General features: G+C 46.4%; 1 protein-coding gene across 2 annotated transcripts in view; it reads left to right on the top strand.

Annotated features, from left to right (window-relative positions):
* The first annotated feature begins 350 nt into the window (after positions 1-350).
* The window catches only part of FBXO32 (F-box protein 32), a 33,789-nt gene continuing 17,919 nt past the window's right edge, over positions 351-16,220 (top strand). The window contains exons 1-4 of one of the 2 annotated variants that reach the window (XM_010972612.3): positions 351-1,004; positions 6,807-6,919; positions 7,782-7,831; positions 8,933-9,025. In XM_010972612.3, the coding sequence (XP_010970914.1) occupies positions 889-1,004; positions 6,807-6,919; positions 7,782-7,831; positions 8,933-9,025 (372 nt within the window). In that variant the 5' untranslated portion in view covers positions 351-888. Of the gene's footprint in view, positions 1,005-6,806; positions 6,920-6,952; positions 7,102-7,781; positions 7,832-8,932; positions 9,026-16,220 lie in introns of those variants that run through there. The other variant, XM_074353020.1, reaches the window with a different exon arrangement.

Here is a 16,220-nt window from a genome sequence, read left to right as displayed (position 1 = left end):
GGCTTGACAGCAGACTCATTAACAGTTCCGGGGCAGGGTGGAGTGGGGGTCTGTCCCTCATCCCCACCCCTGCCTCCCGGTGGGTTCCCTCCTTCGCCCAAGATCGGAGTCTAAGTAGTGAGAGAAGCCAGGAGTCTGCGCCCCCCAACCAGGGTCCGGGCCGCGCCATGCCGGTCCCCAGCTCCCGCAGGGTTCCACTGGACTGCGGAGCTCGGTTGTGACAGCTCTGGGTTGGGATGGGGGCTGTTCCTTTCTCCCACCCACGCCTCGCAGAGATCCAGACGCTGCTCGGGCCTCTTCCTCCTAGCACCAGCCCAGGCAAGAGCCACAGGAGGACGGGCGCTCGGGAAACCGAGCGCCCGGCCTCGCTCCCCGGGCCGCGGCAGCTGCGCCCTGGGGGCAGGGAGGGAGCGCAGAGAGGCCAGGGCCAGAGGGGCAGTGGGAGCCCCGGCCTCGCTGCAAGGCTTCAAGTTTCGAGCGGCGAGCGGTTGTGCAACAGCCAGAGGAGCAGGAGCCCCGGTTGCCTCGGAAAACAAGCTGAGCCCATAAACAAAGCCACGTGGCCTCCGGGTTTGGGGGGCTGGGCTAAAAGCAGGAGGCTCTTCCGGCAACAAAGAGCCGCGGCCAGCGGCCCGAGATAAATACGGCGGCCGGGACAGCAGCGCAGCACTCCAGCGAGTCCTGCGCTCCCTGCGATCCTCCCCAGCGCCCTCCGCGAGCCCAGGACCCCACTCCGCACCCCCGACCCCGCAGCCCTCCACGCCGGGTCTCTGCAGCCGGGCCCTAGCCGGCCCCAGCACCCCGAGCACCCGCCCAGGGCGGCGCGTCCCAGAGGCTGCTGGGCCGGTCCCGTCCATCAGTCCGTCGCATCCATCGGTTTGCGGTGCCATGCCATTCCTCGGGCAGGACTGGCGGTCCCCCGGGCAGAGCTGGGTGAAGACAGCCGACGGCTGGAAGCGCTTCCTGGATGAGAAGAGCGGCAGCTTCGTGAGCGATCTCAGCAGGTGAGGGGATCGCCACGGACTTCAGCTGCGCAAAACAGACCTGGGCTGGTCTTCGGGAGTGGAGCGGGGGAATGGGACGCAGGCAGGGCCGCAGGAGGGTGAGGAGGGAGCCCCTGACCAGAGGGATGGAAGTGAATTGCGCAGGTTTCTGCAGAGGTCGCCAGAGCACGGGTTTCAGGGTATTTCTCTTATCGTTCAAGGTCAGCGTCTCCAGCGTCACGACTCCTTACAGAACCCTGGGGACAAACGCGGTCTTGTCCGCAAAGGCTCAAACTTACACAATTTCAGGGGTCCCCTGCCTTAACGACACCGGAGTCGCGCTGTTTGCCTGGGGGGGGGGGGGCAGGCGAGTGGGCTGCGCGCCTTTCACTGCAGGGGTGGCGGGGCTCTGAGCACAAGTCGGGAGACAGGATTGGACACGGGTCCCGCCCGGAGCACCTCAAGGCTCTTCCCACGCACAGGCGACCACAGAGTGGGCAGGGAGTATGAGTAACCAGGAAGGGGCGGCCAGATGGTCCCTGAGCAACCAGCGCTTGCGGGCGGACTTGCGGAGCGATGGTAAAGACTCGAGACTGCGGAGGAGGGAAGGGAGGCGGGGATGAAACCCACAAGCCTTCTGCTTCTGGGAGGACCGAGTTTTTGCACCTGTTTCCCCGGTGGCCCTTCCAGTCAGTGTTCTTTGTATAGTGAATGCAGCCCATTTCAAGTGATGCCTGTCACCTGCATAAAGCCAGCCTGGCTTGGGTGAGCCTCTGGACTCAAGTCCCACCTGAGCCCCGTCAGTCTGGTGGAAAATCCGAGGTCCGCCCAGCCTGATGCTCTGCTTCCTTGATAACACAGAAGTGCCGATTAACCAGTTAGATGGTCTGGAATCTGTCAGTCCCAGATCTCCACTGTTGGCTTCCAGACGGCTGCGGTTTGGCCCATTGAGGAGAGCACTGGAAGTGGGTTCAGAGGAGATCTGTGCAGCCTGGTCATCCTTGGGTGCCTTTACCTGTGGCCTTTGGTTTAAACCACTGCCCTTCATCCCCAGCCCTTAAATTGACTTCAATAGACAGCTCTGTAACTGGGCCATCTTCCCTCTCACTGAGATTTACCAGTGGTTATTTGGCTGAGCCCTGGGTACTCAATTTTAGGAAAACTATCAAGAAAATATAGTTATTTTGACGTCCTGACCTCCAGAGCCCCCCATCTGCTTGTGATTTGTAAAGCATCACCTTTTGTCTTCCAATGAAAATTTTTAAAGCATTTAATCTCTGGCGTCTGTCAGGAGAGACAAGAGCACATTGATCTTTATGTTAAAGACACTTTGAGGAAGTCCCTGGGGAGTTTGGGGAGCACTATAAGGAAATCTTATTTATGGAAAATCAGATAATTTACATAAAAATGAAAAGACCAACTGCTGTCACTAGCCTTTTTTAGGGACTCTAGTTACCAATTATGCCTAAGTTTTTCTCCTTGGACTAAAAGCTTTTATTTTAGTAGAGTAGACGCTTCCTTCCTTCCTCCTCATTCCTAAGAAACGAGGGTCTAATATTTTGGTGCTTTATTTTTGTGTAACAGTTTGGACTTCTAAGGAGGTGCAGCCACGATATGCTGTGTGGCAGTGGCTCACCCAGATGTAACTGTAGGGTACGCCTCAGTGGGAAGCAGATCATGGGGTTCAGCAGGAGAGGTTCAGAAGGCAGAGCGTCTGGTTCATATAAACACTCATACTGTGTCTGCTCCAGGAGATAAGCTGGTGTGACTCCTATTTAGAAGAAAATAGTGGTGCCTCTCTCTCCACAGTAGGGGAGACCTGAAGGTGGTTTTACTTTACCACAAAAGTTTAACCTAGGCTGGGATCGGGTAGCTTCCCACCCCTCTCTCCCCTTCTTGAACCTCCTTTCTTTCCTCCCCTTTCATGCCTTCAGAGCTAGAGCTGTCGCACCACCATCATTGTCACAAATGGTGATCGAGATAGTGACCACCTGTGACTCTTTGATGAGTCATTTGAGGAATCTTTTGGTAGCTCCTAGCAAAGCAGCTGGCTGTTTGTTTGCAGAGTATTTTTTCTCCCGCAATTGTAAACAATCCCTCCCTTACTTAGCATGAGAAGTCTGCCAACTTCTTAAAAGCATTGGCCTTCTGAGACCTGGGTTTGTCATCTCAAATATCCCTACTGTTTTCAGCCTGGGTGATGTTTCTCTGTGATGTCAGGTTTGGGCTGAGTGCCGGCCTACACAGGTGAAGCTGAATGCCTCTCCTGTTAGGAGAAAACAAAAGGCAGGCCCTTGGAGAGGGAGAGAGGGGGAGGATGTAAAGCAGAGGCCTGCAGAGGCCTAGTGCACTCTAACTGTACCTGCCTTTCTGTGAGGGGCCTCAACAAGAGTGGGGGGTGAGGGTGCATTTGGTGTGTTCCAGCCTGGGGACACTGTTTCGGGTTTTCTGTAGCTTGTCTGCCCAGAACACCCTCTCTGGACTCTGCTGGCCATTCCCTCTGTGGTCCGGGGCCCTGACTTCCTCCAGCAGCACAATGTTAACCAACCCCATCCCAGCTAAGTGCCCTGAACTGAGATCATTAGAGGATTTCCAATAAGCTTAAAGCAGGACCCCTGGTTAAAAAGTTGAAACTACATCAGACAGAGGAGAAATGGCAAGTGTGAAATTTGGGCAGATGAAAAATTCAAAGAAAGAGTTTGGCATGAATTCGGTGATCCAAGAATGCTTCAAGGAAGTGGTGGCTGAGCCACCTCGCACACAGCCCTCCTCACACCCCACCCCGGGGATGAGTAATCCTAGCTACCTGAGCCTGGGCCACTTTGCTGCAAGCCTGCAGTCCTGCAGTTGAAAACTCCAACATTGCTTTCCAGTACTGCTAAGGCTGAACCAGGAAGCAGGAAGTTTGCCTCGGTGCCCTGGATGAGTTAGTGCATAGGCAAATAAAAATAATAGTTACGATTTTTATGAGTGCTTACTCTGTGCACTGCACTGTTCTCAGAGCTTCATACACTAGGCTGTTTGTTTCACCAGAACAATCCGGGTACTAGCCATGTGCGTCTGACAATTTAGGTTTGTATTGGAGCAAATTAGCATAGAAACCTCATTGGCCTTAATCTATAACTAAGCCCTTTGGGGCAGGCCACAGCTTTCTTAAACGGTCTGTTACTGCAAATGAAATGAGAAATAGAGCTTTTTTTTTCCCCCTTCCCTCCCTTTATCTCTGCTGCCAAATGCGCTTATTTTGAAATCTTTCCACTTTTTCTAAAGTTGTCTTTAATATCGTGGTATGTGTGTGATGACAGTATAGGGCTGGAAGAGGTCTTTTTTTCTTATTCAAGGCCTGTGCCTATAAAAATCAAGATTAGTGAGAACTGACCATAAAATAGCAACTTACTGGTTATTATTGAATTTAATGAAAAAAGCAGCCTCTTTAAATGGTTTTGCTTATTTAAAAAAAAAATTAAATGTTGTGGTTCCTAAATGGTGGTGGCTTTTCTCGTTAAAAATTTAAGTTGTAATTTTCCATTGGTTTTGCATTTCCTTGAAATGGACATAATTGAACTCTCAAAATAGCCTCTAACTGAATATATTACTGCTTAAAAGAAAACATATAAGCAGGCAACACAAATAAACCCCACGGCCCTTCCTTCCAGGCCCTACCTCTAAAGTCCAAAACCTAATAACTAAGCAAAAAGGGCCAGGTTTCTCTTTGGTTAAAGCTTTTCTACATTATAAGTGGGAGAGCATCAATTATGTCCAATTCTTCTTAAACTAGCTTTGGGAATGAGTCACTTGGGCTTAAAGCAGGTTATTGTTGTTTCTGTGAGGAAAGCGAGTGCTCCAATTCCTTTGAGGAGTGTTTTCAATTAGAAAAGAATAAGATGAAATATAAATAACATTTCTAAGGAATGGTCACCATCTATGGCCCAGACTCTGAAAATGTTCTACTAACCCTTAAATGTGTGACTGAGAATCAGCTGCATTTTCAGGTTCTCTATAGGTGGAATGCAGGCTGTAGGTTTTTGTTCATAGTGCGTGCGTGTGTTTTCTTTAAAAATAAGCCTTCGGGTGGTATTTTTACACAAAATGGCCTCACTTTGCTTTCTAAAGCTGTTCTCAGCTTTGGTACATCATGGACCAGTCAAGTGACTTTCCATCTTTCTCTCTTCTCCTCAGCTTTGACTGAACTTTCTTAAATTAGCTCTAAGGACTGGGAGTTCTGCTCTCCCTTTGTTCTGTCCCTTCTTTCCAGCTGACCTTGCAGCAGGTCAACCGGCTGTTTGGTGGTTTTGTGCCCCTATAGTTATGCAAGTAGACAAACACACACTCATCTGCAACAGAAAGCCGGGCCCGCAACATACAGCCTTAGCTCCCTCCAGAAAGTGCCTCTAGGAGTGGGCATTTCTGCAGTGATATCTCTGAAACCTAAAAATATCCTGTTCCCCTGCATGAACAGCAGAAGGCTAATGATATTAGGAAACTCAATAAATGGTATGAAGCCTGGCCTTCTGAGGGAAGATTAACAAATGACTGATGATCCATCAAGCCTATCCCTACGGGTCCAGAAACACTGGGTGTATTATTGATGTCACGTGGAAGCAAGTTAGCAAGATACTATTGTACTTATTGGAGTGCTCCTGGAGAGACCACTGTAGCAACAGGATACTGGCAACTGTTCCAACCCCTCTTTTCTCTTGTACCATTTACATAATATCCATGTGATGGAGAAATGCAGGTGTACCTCCTCTTATCCAACAGATGTTATGTCCAAAAAAGAAATCAAATCACATTTTAAATTCAGCCAAGGAACCCAGAAGATGAAAGGACTCTGGTAATATGGGTGATGTAAGAAAAAAACCCAAATTTATGTTTCAGCGGTTGGCATTATAAATCCTGCCTTGCGCATGCCCACCGCATGGGAGTTGGGGAGATTAGGGAACCTATCTTCCATTATACCTCAATATTTCTCCTGCATCCCTTCTGTGGAAACTCTTCAGAGACGTACTCTGAAGTTGCGTGACATAACAAAAGAACTCAGTCAGTCCCCCAAACGACAGCTCAGCCTACTGAAAGAAATATGCCCCTGACCCAAGTTGAACCCGCATATCCTTCAGTGACCTATGAATGTGGCCATCTGTGTTTCCAGCCCTTAGAAATGTATGAGTTGTACATTCAGCTAGATTCATTTAGGACCCGAGGTCTTCACCTCACTGCATGATGCCTGGTGTTAGTCAAGAAATTATATGAAACCCAAACAACTACTACTATAACAGTAAACATCTAGAAATGCAGGCTGTAAGTCACACTTCTGTAAATGTTTTAAACACGTAAAGGGAGCATGCTAGTTAAAAGCAGCTTAGGTACACTTTAAATAGGTGGATTGTACGATATGTGAATTGTATCTCCACAAAGTTGTTTTTTAAAAAGCAGTTTGGGGTGGATGCTTTTGCAAAATGAAGGCACTGTGTATTACAGTGATACCAGTATCATTCCTCGCCCTCTCTCATCCCCCTCCATTCATCATTTTTGCTTAAAATAATGTTGGAGTCCTCTGCATGGCTGCGTGTCAAATACAATGGCAAACACTTAGGAATTCAAAAGCAGCAGAAGCCCCCATCCCTGCCTTTTCCAGAGAAGTGACAGTATTTCCTCCCAAGAGGAACTCTGTGCCAGTAGAGGCTTCTTCTGAGTGGTTATTTTATTATTTTGCTTGAAGAGCACGTATGTTTGTGTTTTATAACTCAGTAAGCTATTTATAGAAACAGCTCATGTTAAAGTATAGCTGCAACAGCTCATCCCCTATTGTCTGGTTATTCCTAGTTACTGCAACAAGGAAGTATACAATAAGGAGAATCTTTTCAACAGCCTGAACTATGATGTTGCAGCCAAGAAGAGAAAGAAGGACATGCTGAATAGCAAAACCAAAACTCAGTGTAAGCCGTTTGTTTTGCACTTAAGAGGAAAGCTGTTTGAAGAGCATGACGATTGGTTTTTTGATGGGGGGAAGAGGGGGGATCACACCTCACGTGTTCAGCTTCTGCTTTGATGTTGACTGTGTCATTGACAGAGGTTACTGGGAACTTTGCACTCAGAAACCTGGCTGTGCATTTTATGGGTGAGATTAATGTGTTCTTTATAGTCTTGTTTATAAGTCAGTTGCAAGTTGAGGTGTTTTTTCCCTGCTTGTCACTTCTCTTTGACGTAGTTAATTTAGTTATTATACAGGCATACGGTTGGCTGAACCAGTTCCAGCAAGTGCTTTTATCTGGAACTGTGTTTTGAGGCTTTGAAAGTCATTTGTTTCTCCTTCCTTCCTTGTGTAAATACTAGTAACATTTCTAAATGCTATATGTAAATACGAACAGAGTATAAAGTTCCAATAATAAACAGGAATTACAGATCTTTAGTTTATTCCAGCTGTACTGCATGGTTTCTTCATGTTATCTGTTTTATTTTTACTTTTTATGGCCTTGTGTAAGTTGTAGGCTTGGCATTAAAAACAAATTCATACTTGGGTGTTAGATTTTTTTTTTTTAATTTGGAGCTTTGGTGTACTAAATCCGGGTATTAAAGACTTGAAGAGCTTCTAACAAAGTAAATTATAACTCCGGTATTTATATATTGCTAAAATTAGGCATTTGCATCCCCTTAAATTGTCAGTAGAGTCTTTGTATTTTGGTTCAAAACTTTTTATACTTTGGACTAAATGAAAAAGAAACAAGTTTAAAAAATCGTGGACATGTTATAAATTTTAAAGCTGTGGGGGTTTTGGGGTTTTTTTTTCTGTCTTTGTAGATTTCCACCAAGAAAAATGGATCTATGTTCACAAAGGAAGTACTAAAGAGGTGAGCACCCCTCTATTTATTAAGGAGTATGTGTAGCTTTATGCCTCCCCTGACAGGGTAGGGGTGAGACTGGGAAACATTACCTTAAATCATGCCTGTCTTCTTGGGGTGTGGGTGGTGCAGTGAGCAGCTGACTACCTAGCCAACCATCAGAGTCTGGGGCTACAGAGAGAGACGCCACAGTCGTCGGGTGGACTCCCCAGTGACTGAGCGAGATAATCCATGTAGAAGTCTGCTAGAAAGACTAATACACCCATCCCAGATGTACGATGATAAAGCTCTAGCCTTTCCCTGGGGACAGAGCCTCCCTTCTGTTCTAAGATCTCTTTTAGACTTCAACTCAGTTCAGTTTTAGCCCCGGAAGGGTTAATCGCGAAGCAGAGCATTAGTTTTAGTGCCTGCCCAGTGGAGGCAGCACACAGCTAGATGCAGAAGGGAACAAGATGCTGTAATGACTACATTTGCTCAGATAACAAGGATACAGGCAGGATGATAGAATTTCTATTGCTATCAGACACCCTGGAAAACATTTAGTTCCCTCTGTGATCGGAGACCCCAAGAGGGTCAGTGACATACGCGAGACCACCTGGGTACTGGGAGCAGAGCTGCGGCTGTGAGTCAGGGCTCTCTATGCCCAGTGCCTTGTGAATTCATAGAGAAAAGCCTGAAACGTCTTTGGCTTCTTCATGAAGCCTTAAAAACACTTGTGATGATCACGATGAGAAAAGCACTCGAGATGTGAGGCAAGGGGCAGACAGAGTTGACATAAGTGGGGCTAGTTCTCCTCCCAGGAGTATGTGACTGTGACCAGCCATCAGCATCTCACACATCATACATCCAGCTCCCAACCTCTCCTTGATAAGCAAGTACAAGTGCGTGCAGGGTACAAGTCATGACTTTAGTCACTGATGAAAGCAGCTGCTGGCTGCAGGGCCCATCTCTGTGATCATAGGGGGTGGGGGTGGTCCCAGAAAGAGCTGATCATGGCACAGGAAAGGAGCAGATGGCCACAGGTTACCTAAGACGGGCCCCAAGCCTGTCAACAGAGTCCGGGCAGATGGCTCTGGAGAATGACCCTTGCACCCCTGTCTTCACATTCAGCGCCATGGATACTGCACTCTGGGGGAAGCTTTCAACAGGCTCGACTTCTCAACTGCCATTCTGGATTCCAGAAGATTTAACTATGTCGTACGGGTAAGTCTCTGTCAATTACCCAGCCTCTCAAAGTGAACTGTCCTTTCTGGTTGTCCTGAAGTAGTTTCCCCACGTAAAAAACTTTTTAGGGCGCTGGGGATTTTGAGAAAAGCAGAAAGTGGACTCTTCGTCTCCCTCCCTTCCCCAACGCCCTTAAGGTTCTTCTGTGGATCCTGCTAGGATGTCCCTGAGATCGGCCCCGACACACAGGGACTGGCCACGACACCTCACGTGAGCCACGGTGCAGGCAGCGTTAGCAAGAGGGAATTCAGCAGTAAGCCAGCTTTAAAGCACCTTGGCTTGTTTTAAAAACTCTGCGCACCTCTGATTGTCCTCACTCTCCTCCGTCTTGTCCTGCTTTAGCTCTAGGTGACCCCAAGGCATTCTTGGATTAAGCCTCAAAACTGGATGAGTTCAAAGCACACCCAGTGACTTTCCCCCGACTCCCTTTCCCCACCACATGTGATAACAATATTCAGTCCCAGGTTCACTTCAAGCTTGAAACTACCTGTTTGGATCAGCTGCTTCCTGTCTGAAACCCAATGTTGGAAAAGATAATAATTTTTAATGAGCTTTAGCCAAATATTAATGATGAAGAAAGTAAGTCTAACCACGACCTTCAAGCCACTGATTCTTTTTAATTGGTTGATTGTTGATTTCCCTCCTTGGCTCCCTTGAGTGTATTTTGTCAGTGGTTCAACCAAGGAGGTAGCAGCTGTTTGGGTTTTAGGATCAGATGTAGGAGGGAACTTACCCCCTGTGGGTGTTAGTTGGTTGGGTTTTTATTTCTTTTTCCTGCGTTTTGTTTCTCAGTGCCGGGTCATTGAGTCAGATGATTGCAAAAGCTCAGCCAGAGCGATGACATTCAAGCCCCCTTGAGGCCTGGATGGTTCACCTGTCATCTGCGCAGATGCAGGCCGGGCAGTCCCAACTGACCCGATTAAAAAAACCCAGGCGGCTTGTAGGTTAGAAGCTCTGAGCTGAGCCCGGGGCCACATGGAGCAGATCTGTCCACTCTTCAGCTGAGCCCTTATCCCAACCCAAAAGGGATGAAAATCAGAGACCTCCCTGACGAAATGTTCGTGTCATTCAGTGTGACTCTGCTGCTTCAGGGAGGTCACTGAGGCCTGCAACCCAGTCCAGGCGGCTTGGAGGCAGGCCCAGGAAGATCTGGAAACTTGTTGCTAAGACTATGAATAGTTTCCATCCTAGGTGTTAGAGGAAGACGCCCAGATCTAATGTCCTGATTCTGAACTGATCAGCATGGGGTCAGTTTTTAGATGGTTCTCCTTCCTACCTGCTTTTCCTTTCATGAGAAATGAAATAAAGCAAGGAGACAAGGATCCTAATGGTAAAGATCTATGTCCCGCAGTTATCAGCACTATCACTTTTTATCCTTTCTTCAACTCTGTAAAGAGTAGGTATTTTTATTATCTGTTTATACAAAGAGAGGTACAGCAAGAGAAAATGACTTGTCCAACATCACAAAATGAAGAAATCCAAAACTGAAACCTGGGCAGCCTAAAGTTTACACCCTTTAGCTGCTAAAATAAGTTCTATGTAAGCAGAGGATCAAAAGTAAAACCTCATGAGAGCAGATCCCAGGTCCACTGCTTTCAGGCTGTTTCAGCCTCTCCAACACTCAGTTTCCCCCAGTGTAAGAAGGGCTTAGGGTAACCTTACCTCACCTTCTCTGTGAAACTCAGCAACATACATGAAAATACCCTGCAGACCAGAATCTCTTATTCACAGTCAGCTACTAATATTTATTATTACCCACTTACCCAAATTACTATTTATTCTCCCTGAAATGCCCTCTCAGTTTAGTTGACAAAGTGTTTTTCTACTTAAAAAAAAAAAGTACCTGAGGAATCATGCCCTTAATTAAGACTCAGCACAGAGACCTTGTGCTGATAGTATCTAATTATAAAGAATGAGCACGTTCTCTTAATCTTTGAAGAAACTACTGAATGCTTTCAGTTATTAGGCTCAGAAGTAGAGAAAAAAATATTTCTATTTTGGAAAGAATCTTTTTTTTCCCCTTCAGTGTTGAGAGTCCTCTGTAATTTGAGAAACGTTATTTTTATAAAGAGCTTAAAACAGTTTAATGATAGGCACCGTGTTTTGAGGGTTTTCTTCTAAGGAACTCAGGACACTTCTCATATTTTCTTATCCTTAAACCAACTTTGTGGCCTAATGGTTTCTTAATACTACAGTTCCTCAGTTCCAGTAAGAAACTGAATTAACTTTGAATCCATAAAATTTGTTTAATCTCTTTAAAGACAAAGTACATTTTTCAAAAATGCGTCATGTTCCTGCTGATTGTCAGTTTCAATAAGAGAGATGTGTAGAGGGAATTAGATGGCCAGCCCTCCTATCTCAAAATGTTAGATTTTTATCAGTTAGCACAAACATTCCGTAGAACTTTTGGAATCAAAGATTCTGAATACAAATTGGAGAGGTTCTTATACAGCATTTGTACCTTTTTTTAATTAGCTTCAGGCTACACTCATTGCCCCTACCCCCATCTCTACACCCCTCCCATGGCTTAAACACAATTTTAACTGTGGGTTTTAAAGATGATTTAAAATCTTTCAAAGCATTCAATTAAAAAAATAATCTTTCAAAGCAGCAACTTACCCACTTACGAAAGTCTATTTTTAAAAATGGGCTCATACCATGCCTCAAGACCTACACATTTTGGAAATTCCTCTGGGGAGCTGGTGAGGCTTCCAGGGGCCAGGTCAGTGGTGTAGAACTTGGTATAACCACGAGAAAGCAAGTGCTGACTAACCCAGGGCATAGTGAGGCCAGTGGAGAGAGTGGGTCTCCAGTTAACACATTAGAATCACCTGCGAAGCTTGTTCCTCTGAAGAAGCCTACCTCGAGAGCGTCCGCTTTAATTGGTTGAAGGTGGTGCCCAGGCATGGCTATTTAAATTTATCTACCAGGTGATCCCAATGGGTTCAAATTTGCAAGCCAGCTCAGAAACTACTTGGGAGCCCAAATGTTGAATTTTGCATAATGAGTTTTTAAATAAGACACGTGGAGATACAAATGCAGGAGAGAGCTTTCATGTTTTAATGCCAGAATGATCTCTGACCTGGTCCTCCAAGCTCTCTCTATGGGATGAGAATGTGGCCCAGTACATGGTAACTACAGATGCCATCTTCAGACCAGGAAGGTCCTAGAGAACCTTGAATACTGGTTTCCTGACCTGAATGAACTGATCCCTGTGTGCCATCAGATCAGGAAGGACACACAAAATAACCCCACTCTCTCTGTCCCTCTGCAGCAAAGAACATCACAACCTAAACCAATGCACATTTTAATTTTTTTCTGCATCACCACCCTAAGTCCATTTGAATGTTTCCAGCAAGTTACTGCATTCCTACCACCCCTAAAAATCTTTTCCAAAAACATGTTTTAGTTTAAGTTGACTGGTGGTTTGGCAAACAAAAGGCTGAAATATGGCACTATGACTCAAATTTAAACCCAATGCCTTAAATTAAGGGCGCACTGTTGCCAAACCCCTGGTGGGTTGTGATGTGCATGGGCAGCCCGGCCCCTTCTCCAGGTCCCTCTGCCGCAGTGACCTTGGATTAATTTGCCCCACAGCCTTCCTCTGATGGAATGCGGCCCCTGCCACCAGGGTCTTAAAACTGGTGGTATCCTTTCCCATTGGGACTGAGGAGCTGGGAAGGAGGCCAGCCATCCCAATGCAACAAAATCAAAAGTACAGAGCTGTGAGCCCACTTGAAAGTGACTGGCAGAAGTGGCTGGAAATTGCAAAAATCCACTGCAGGGTATTAAGAGTGAGAGCCCAGAGCCGGTCCTAAAGTGAATGCTAATTAGGTTACTAGTGATTTTACCAAGAAATGCTGCATCTCTTGGAATTCCTTGCCTTCTCATTCATACTAAGCACTTAAGCAAGCAGAGCCTGCAATTTCTGGGTGCCCAGGGAAGCGGGGGACACTCATAGACCTTGAGGGTATGACCACAGAATGGGGGGAGTACCTGCAGAAGTAGGGGGCTACTTGAAGAGGTGGGGGTGTCTACACAATGACAGAAGTGATGGAGGGCTTACAGAAGCTGGGAATACCCACAGAAGTGGGGGCACCCAAAGAAATGGAGGATGGCTGAGAGACCAGGATAGTGGTGTTTTTGACTGTGGACTCCTGACAGTACATAATTTAAGTATGTACTCTCAGTTCACGTATATACAGAAATTCATTTGTAAATCACATACCTATAAAAGGTGCTAATAATGGTGTCTACCCCATCATGCTGCTGTAGCAGTAAACTGAATTTAAACACTTGAAGTGCTTTTGAACAGTGCCTGGTCCACAGTGAGTACTCAGTGAGCATCAGTTTTTGCTGTTACTGTTACCATCCTTAGCATCCTAATACAGGCATTAGAAAACACACGAAAATAAAAATCATAGATGAAATAAAATATAGAGATTGATTTTCTAATGATTTTGCTACCTGATTTTTTTTCCCATCCCACTTCAGAGACCATAGGCTCAAAAGTGTGTCCATTTAGTATATATGTTTTTCTTGAGGACTCAGAATCTAAACATACCCCACAACAATCCCAGAAATATATTTTATACTAAAACTCTATCTAGTTTCCAGACTAAGTCAGGTGCTCTTCATACGGGGGGATATACTAAATTGAACAGGTGAGCTGAGTTTTAAGTGCCAACTCAGCAGATTTTTCCCCATCTGAGGAAGGATGTTTCTGAGAGCAAGTGACATTGCTCTAAGTTGCTCTGGTTGAGGTTTAAGTGTCCGTGAGCCTGTAGCTGAAGGCCTCTCAAGTCTACTAAAAGAGGGCTTTCCATTGGCAAGGAGTTGACAGCATCCTCTACTTGGTCCCCATACATCAATATCGCTTCAGGTGAGTGTTTTCAAATCCCTAAACAGGCATTTCTGTGTTACATCCATAGCATATACCTAGTGTTGCCATAGCCACATGAGAATCAACTAAGACCTGGCTCCTACTGGTCAGGGGCTTCTGGGCTACTTTAGTGGACAAGGTGCAAGTACTGAATTCGCAAATTGAGTTTGGTCTTATCTAGGGAAATGGAAGAAGGAGCACTGGAGACAGCTTCTTGGAAGAGGTAGATTCTCCTTCCTTGAAGGATGGCCAGGTGGAGAGGCAGGTAGAAGAATTGTAGGGACAAATGGCATAAGCAGAAACCTGGAGATGGGAATGAACAGAAGTGGAGGGGGGTGATGGTGGGCTAGGGGCCAAGGGCAATGTGACATCCAACCTTGGAGAATCATAGGGTGGAGGTAAGGAGGCTGCAGTAGACGGGGAGCCCAATTTAAGCAGGCTCATTGAGGCAAACAGAGCTGCTCAGATTGACGCAATTAGGGAATAGGGCATTATTCTGAGTTCAAAAATTTCTGGGGAGGATGGAAGACAGAGAGGCAAGTCCCTCTCGGTTGAGAATACAATTAATTTGTGTAAACTTGGCCCTCAGTTAGAGAGATGTTTCACTTGCAAATAATATTTACCCAGTCTTGACATGCCTGAAGATTATTAATGTAGCAGAAATGTTCCCTCTTCCAACCTGTCAGTGTTCAAGCTCAAAGTCAGGACAAAACTTTCCAGGTTTTAATCTGTGTTATCCATTGAATAAATAAGGGTCTTGGATGTATGCAGCACTCAGTGCAGACAGAGGCACTGCCTGATGTAACCAAAGGTTTATTGCAAAAGCCATAATCTTCCTATGTGCACCCACCCAGCTTGGGTACTGAGCATGTGAGAAATGGCAGGGGCTTCCTGAAGCCTCTTGAAGCTTTTTCCTCCCTTTGATAATCCTCTGGCATGCTTTCTAATCAGATGTGTACTTTGAATGACAGGGCCCACTGTCATAGGAGATGGAGAATTTAGGGATCAACTACGTTCTTAACAATATTCTATGCAAAATAGGGTATGCTTGGGCAGCAGCTACATGGCTGCCCGTGCTATGGTTTTGTCTCAAAGTAACAGAGTAGCTGCTGCTTCTGTTGGTACTTCTGAAGGCCCAGTTGTTTACTGTCCCTTTAAATCTCAGTTGCTTGCCTTCCTGAAAAGTGTGACATGTTTGCATTATAAGTAACTTACTCCTGTCTGGGACCAGACCCCATATGAATGCCAGCCTGATAGTCCAGGCCATCTACCATTGACCTTGATCTTGTCACTTGACCATCTTGAGCCTCCTCCTCTATAGCAGGAGGGAATTTGCATAAACTCTTTCCCAGGACTCTTGGAACTATACCATTCCTTGATTCTAAAAGACAAATGTATTTGAAAAACAAGTATTTGTTCAGTGCCTACCATGGGCCAGGTTGGGGTAGAGTGGTAAACAAAACAACCCCTTCTGCCTGGAGGTTTATATCCCCATTAGACAGTCAGCAAGCAAGGAAACATTTCAGACCTGTATACATGAACGATGAAGAAAAGTGACACCATAGTAAGACAGAGGATGGTCCAGGAAAGGTCCCTCTGAGCTGTGAGCAGGCGACATTTGAACAGAGACCTGAAGGATGGGATGGAGCCAGCATGTGAGGACGCGGCGAGTACAAAGGCTGGTAGGTGGGCGTAAGCTGAGCCTGATCAGGGAACCAAAGGCGGGCTATGTGGCCAGAGCCCATGAGCTGGGGAAGCACTGGGCAAGATGCAGCTGGACAAGGAGCAGAGACCAGATAAGGGAAGACCCCCACCAGTCATGGTAAGGAGTTTGGATTTTTTTTACGGAAGGGCAAAGGAAAGCCGTGGGAGGGTTTCCGGCAGACAAAAGACGCGAGTTGATTGACTTTTAAAAGTACGGCATCTACGATGAACCGAAGAGAAGAGACGAAACCCGCTTTTTCTGTGGGCAGAGTGAGATAAGAAGGCAATCTCTCCGCCCATTCATCTTACACACACCACTTCAAACTGTGGTTGATATCTGCCCCGAGATTTGCTGTGGGATATTGCTTGCAACTAGATTTTTCTTCGACCCAGTGTGCCCATGACCAGCATGAGCCAAAGCTGCAGGCAGGATGTGGTTTCAGCATGCGGTGACCACCATCCCTTCCTCCGGTAGCCCAGAACCGTTCCTGTTACTGCACAACTAGTCACTGCAGATCATGCCGGATACCCAGGCAGCCCCCCTCCCCGCGGTAATGATACCCTGGAATTCAGGAGGAGCCGAGAACC

This window comes from Camelus bactrianus, chromosome 25 (assembly GCF_048773025.1).
Source record: "Camelus bactrianus isolate YW-2024 breed Bactrian camel chromosome 25, ASM4877302v1, whole genome shotgun sequence".
Lineage (NCBI taxonomy): Eukaryota > Metazoa > Chordata > Mammalia > Artiodactyla > Camelidae > Camelus > Camelus bactrianus.
The sequence above is the reverse complement of the archived record's forward strand: the minus strand, read 5'-3'. Positions and strand labels throughout refer to the sequence as shown.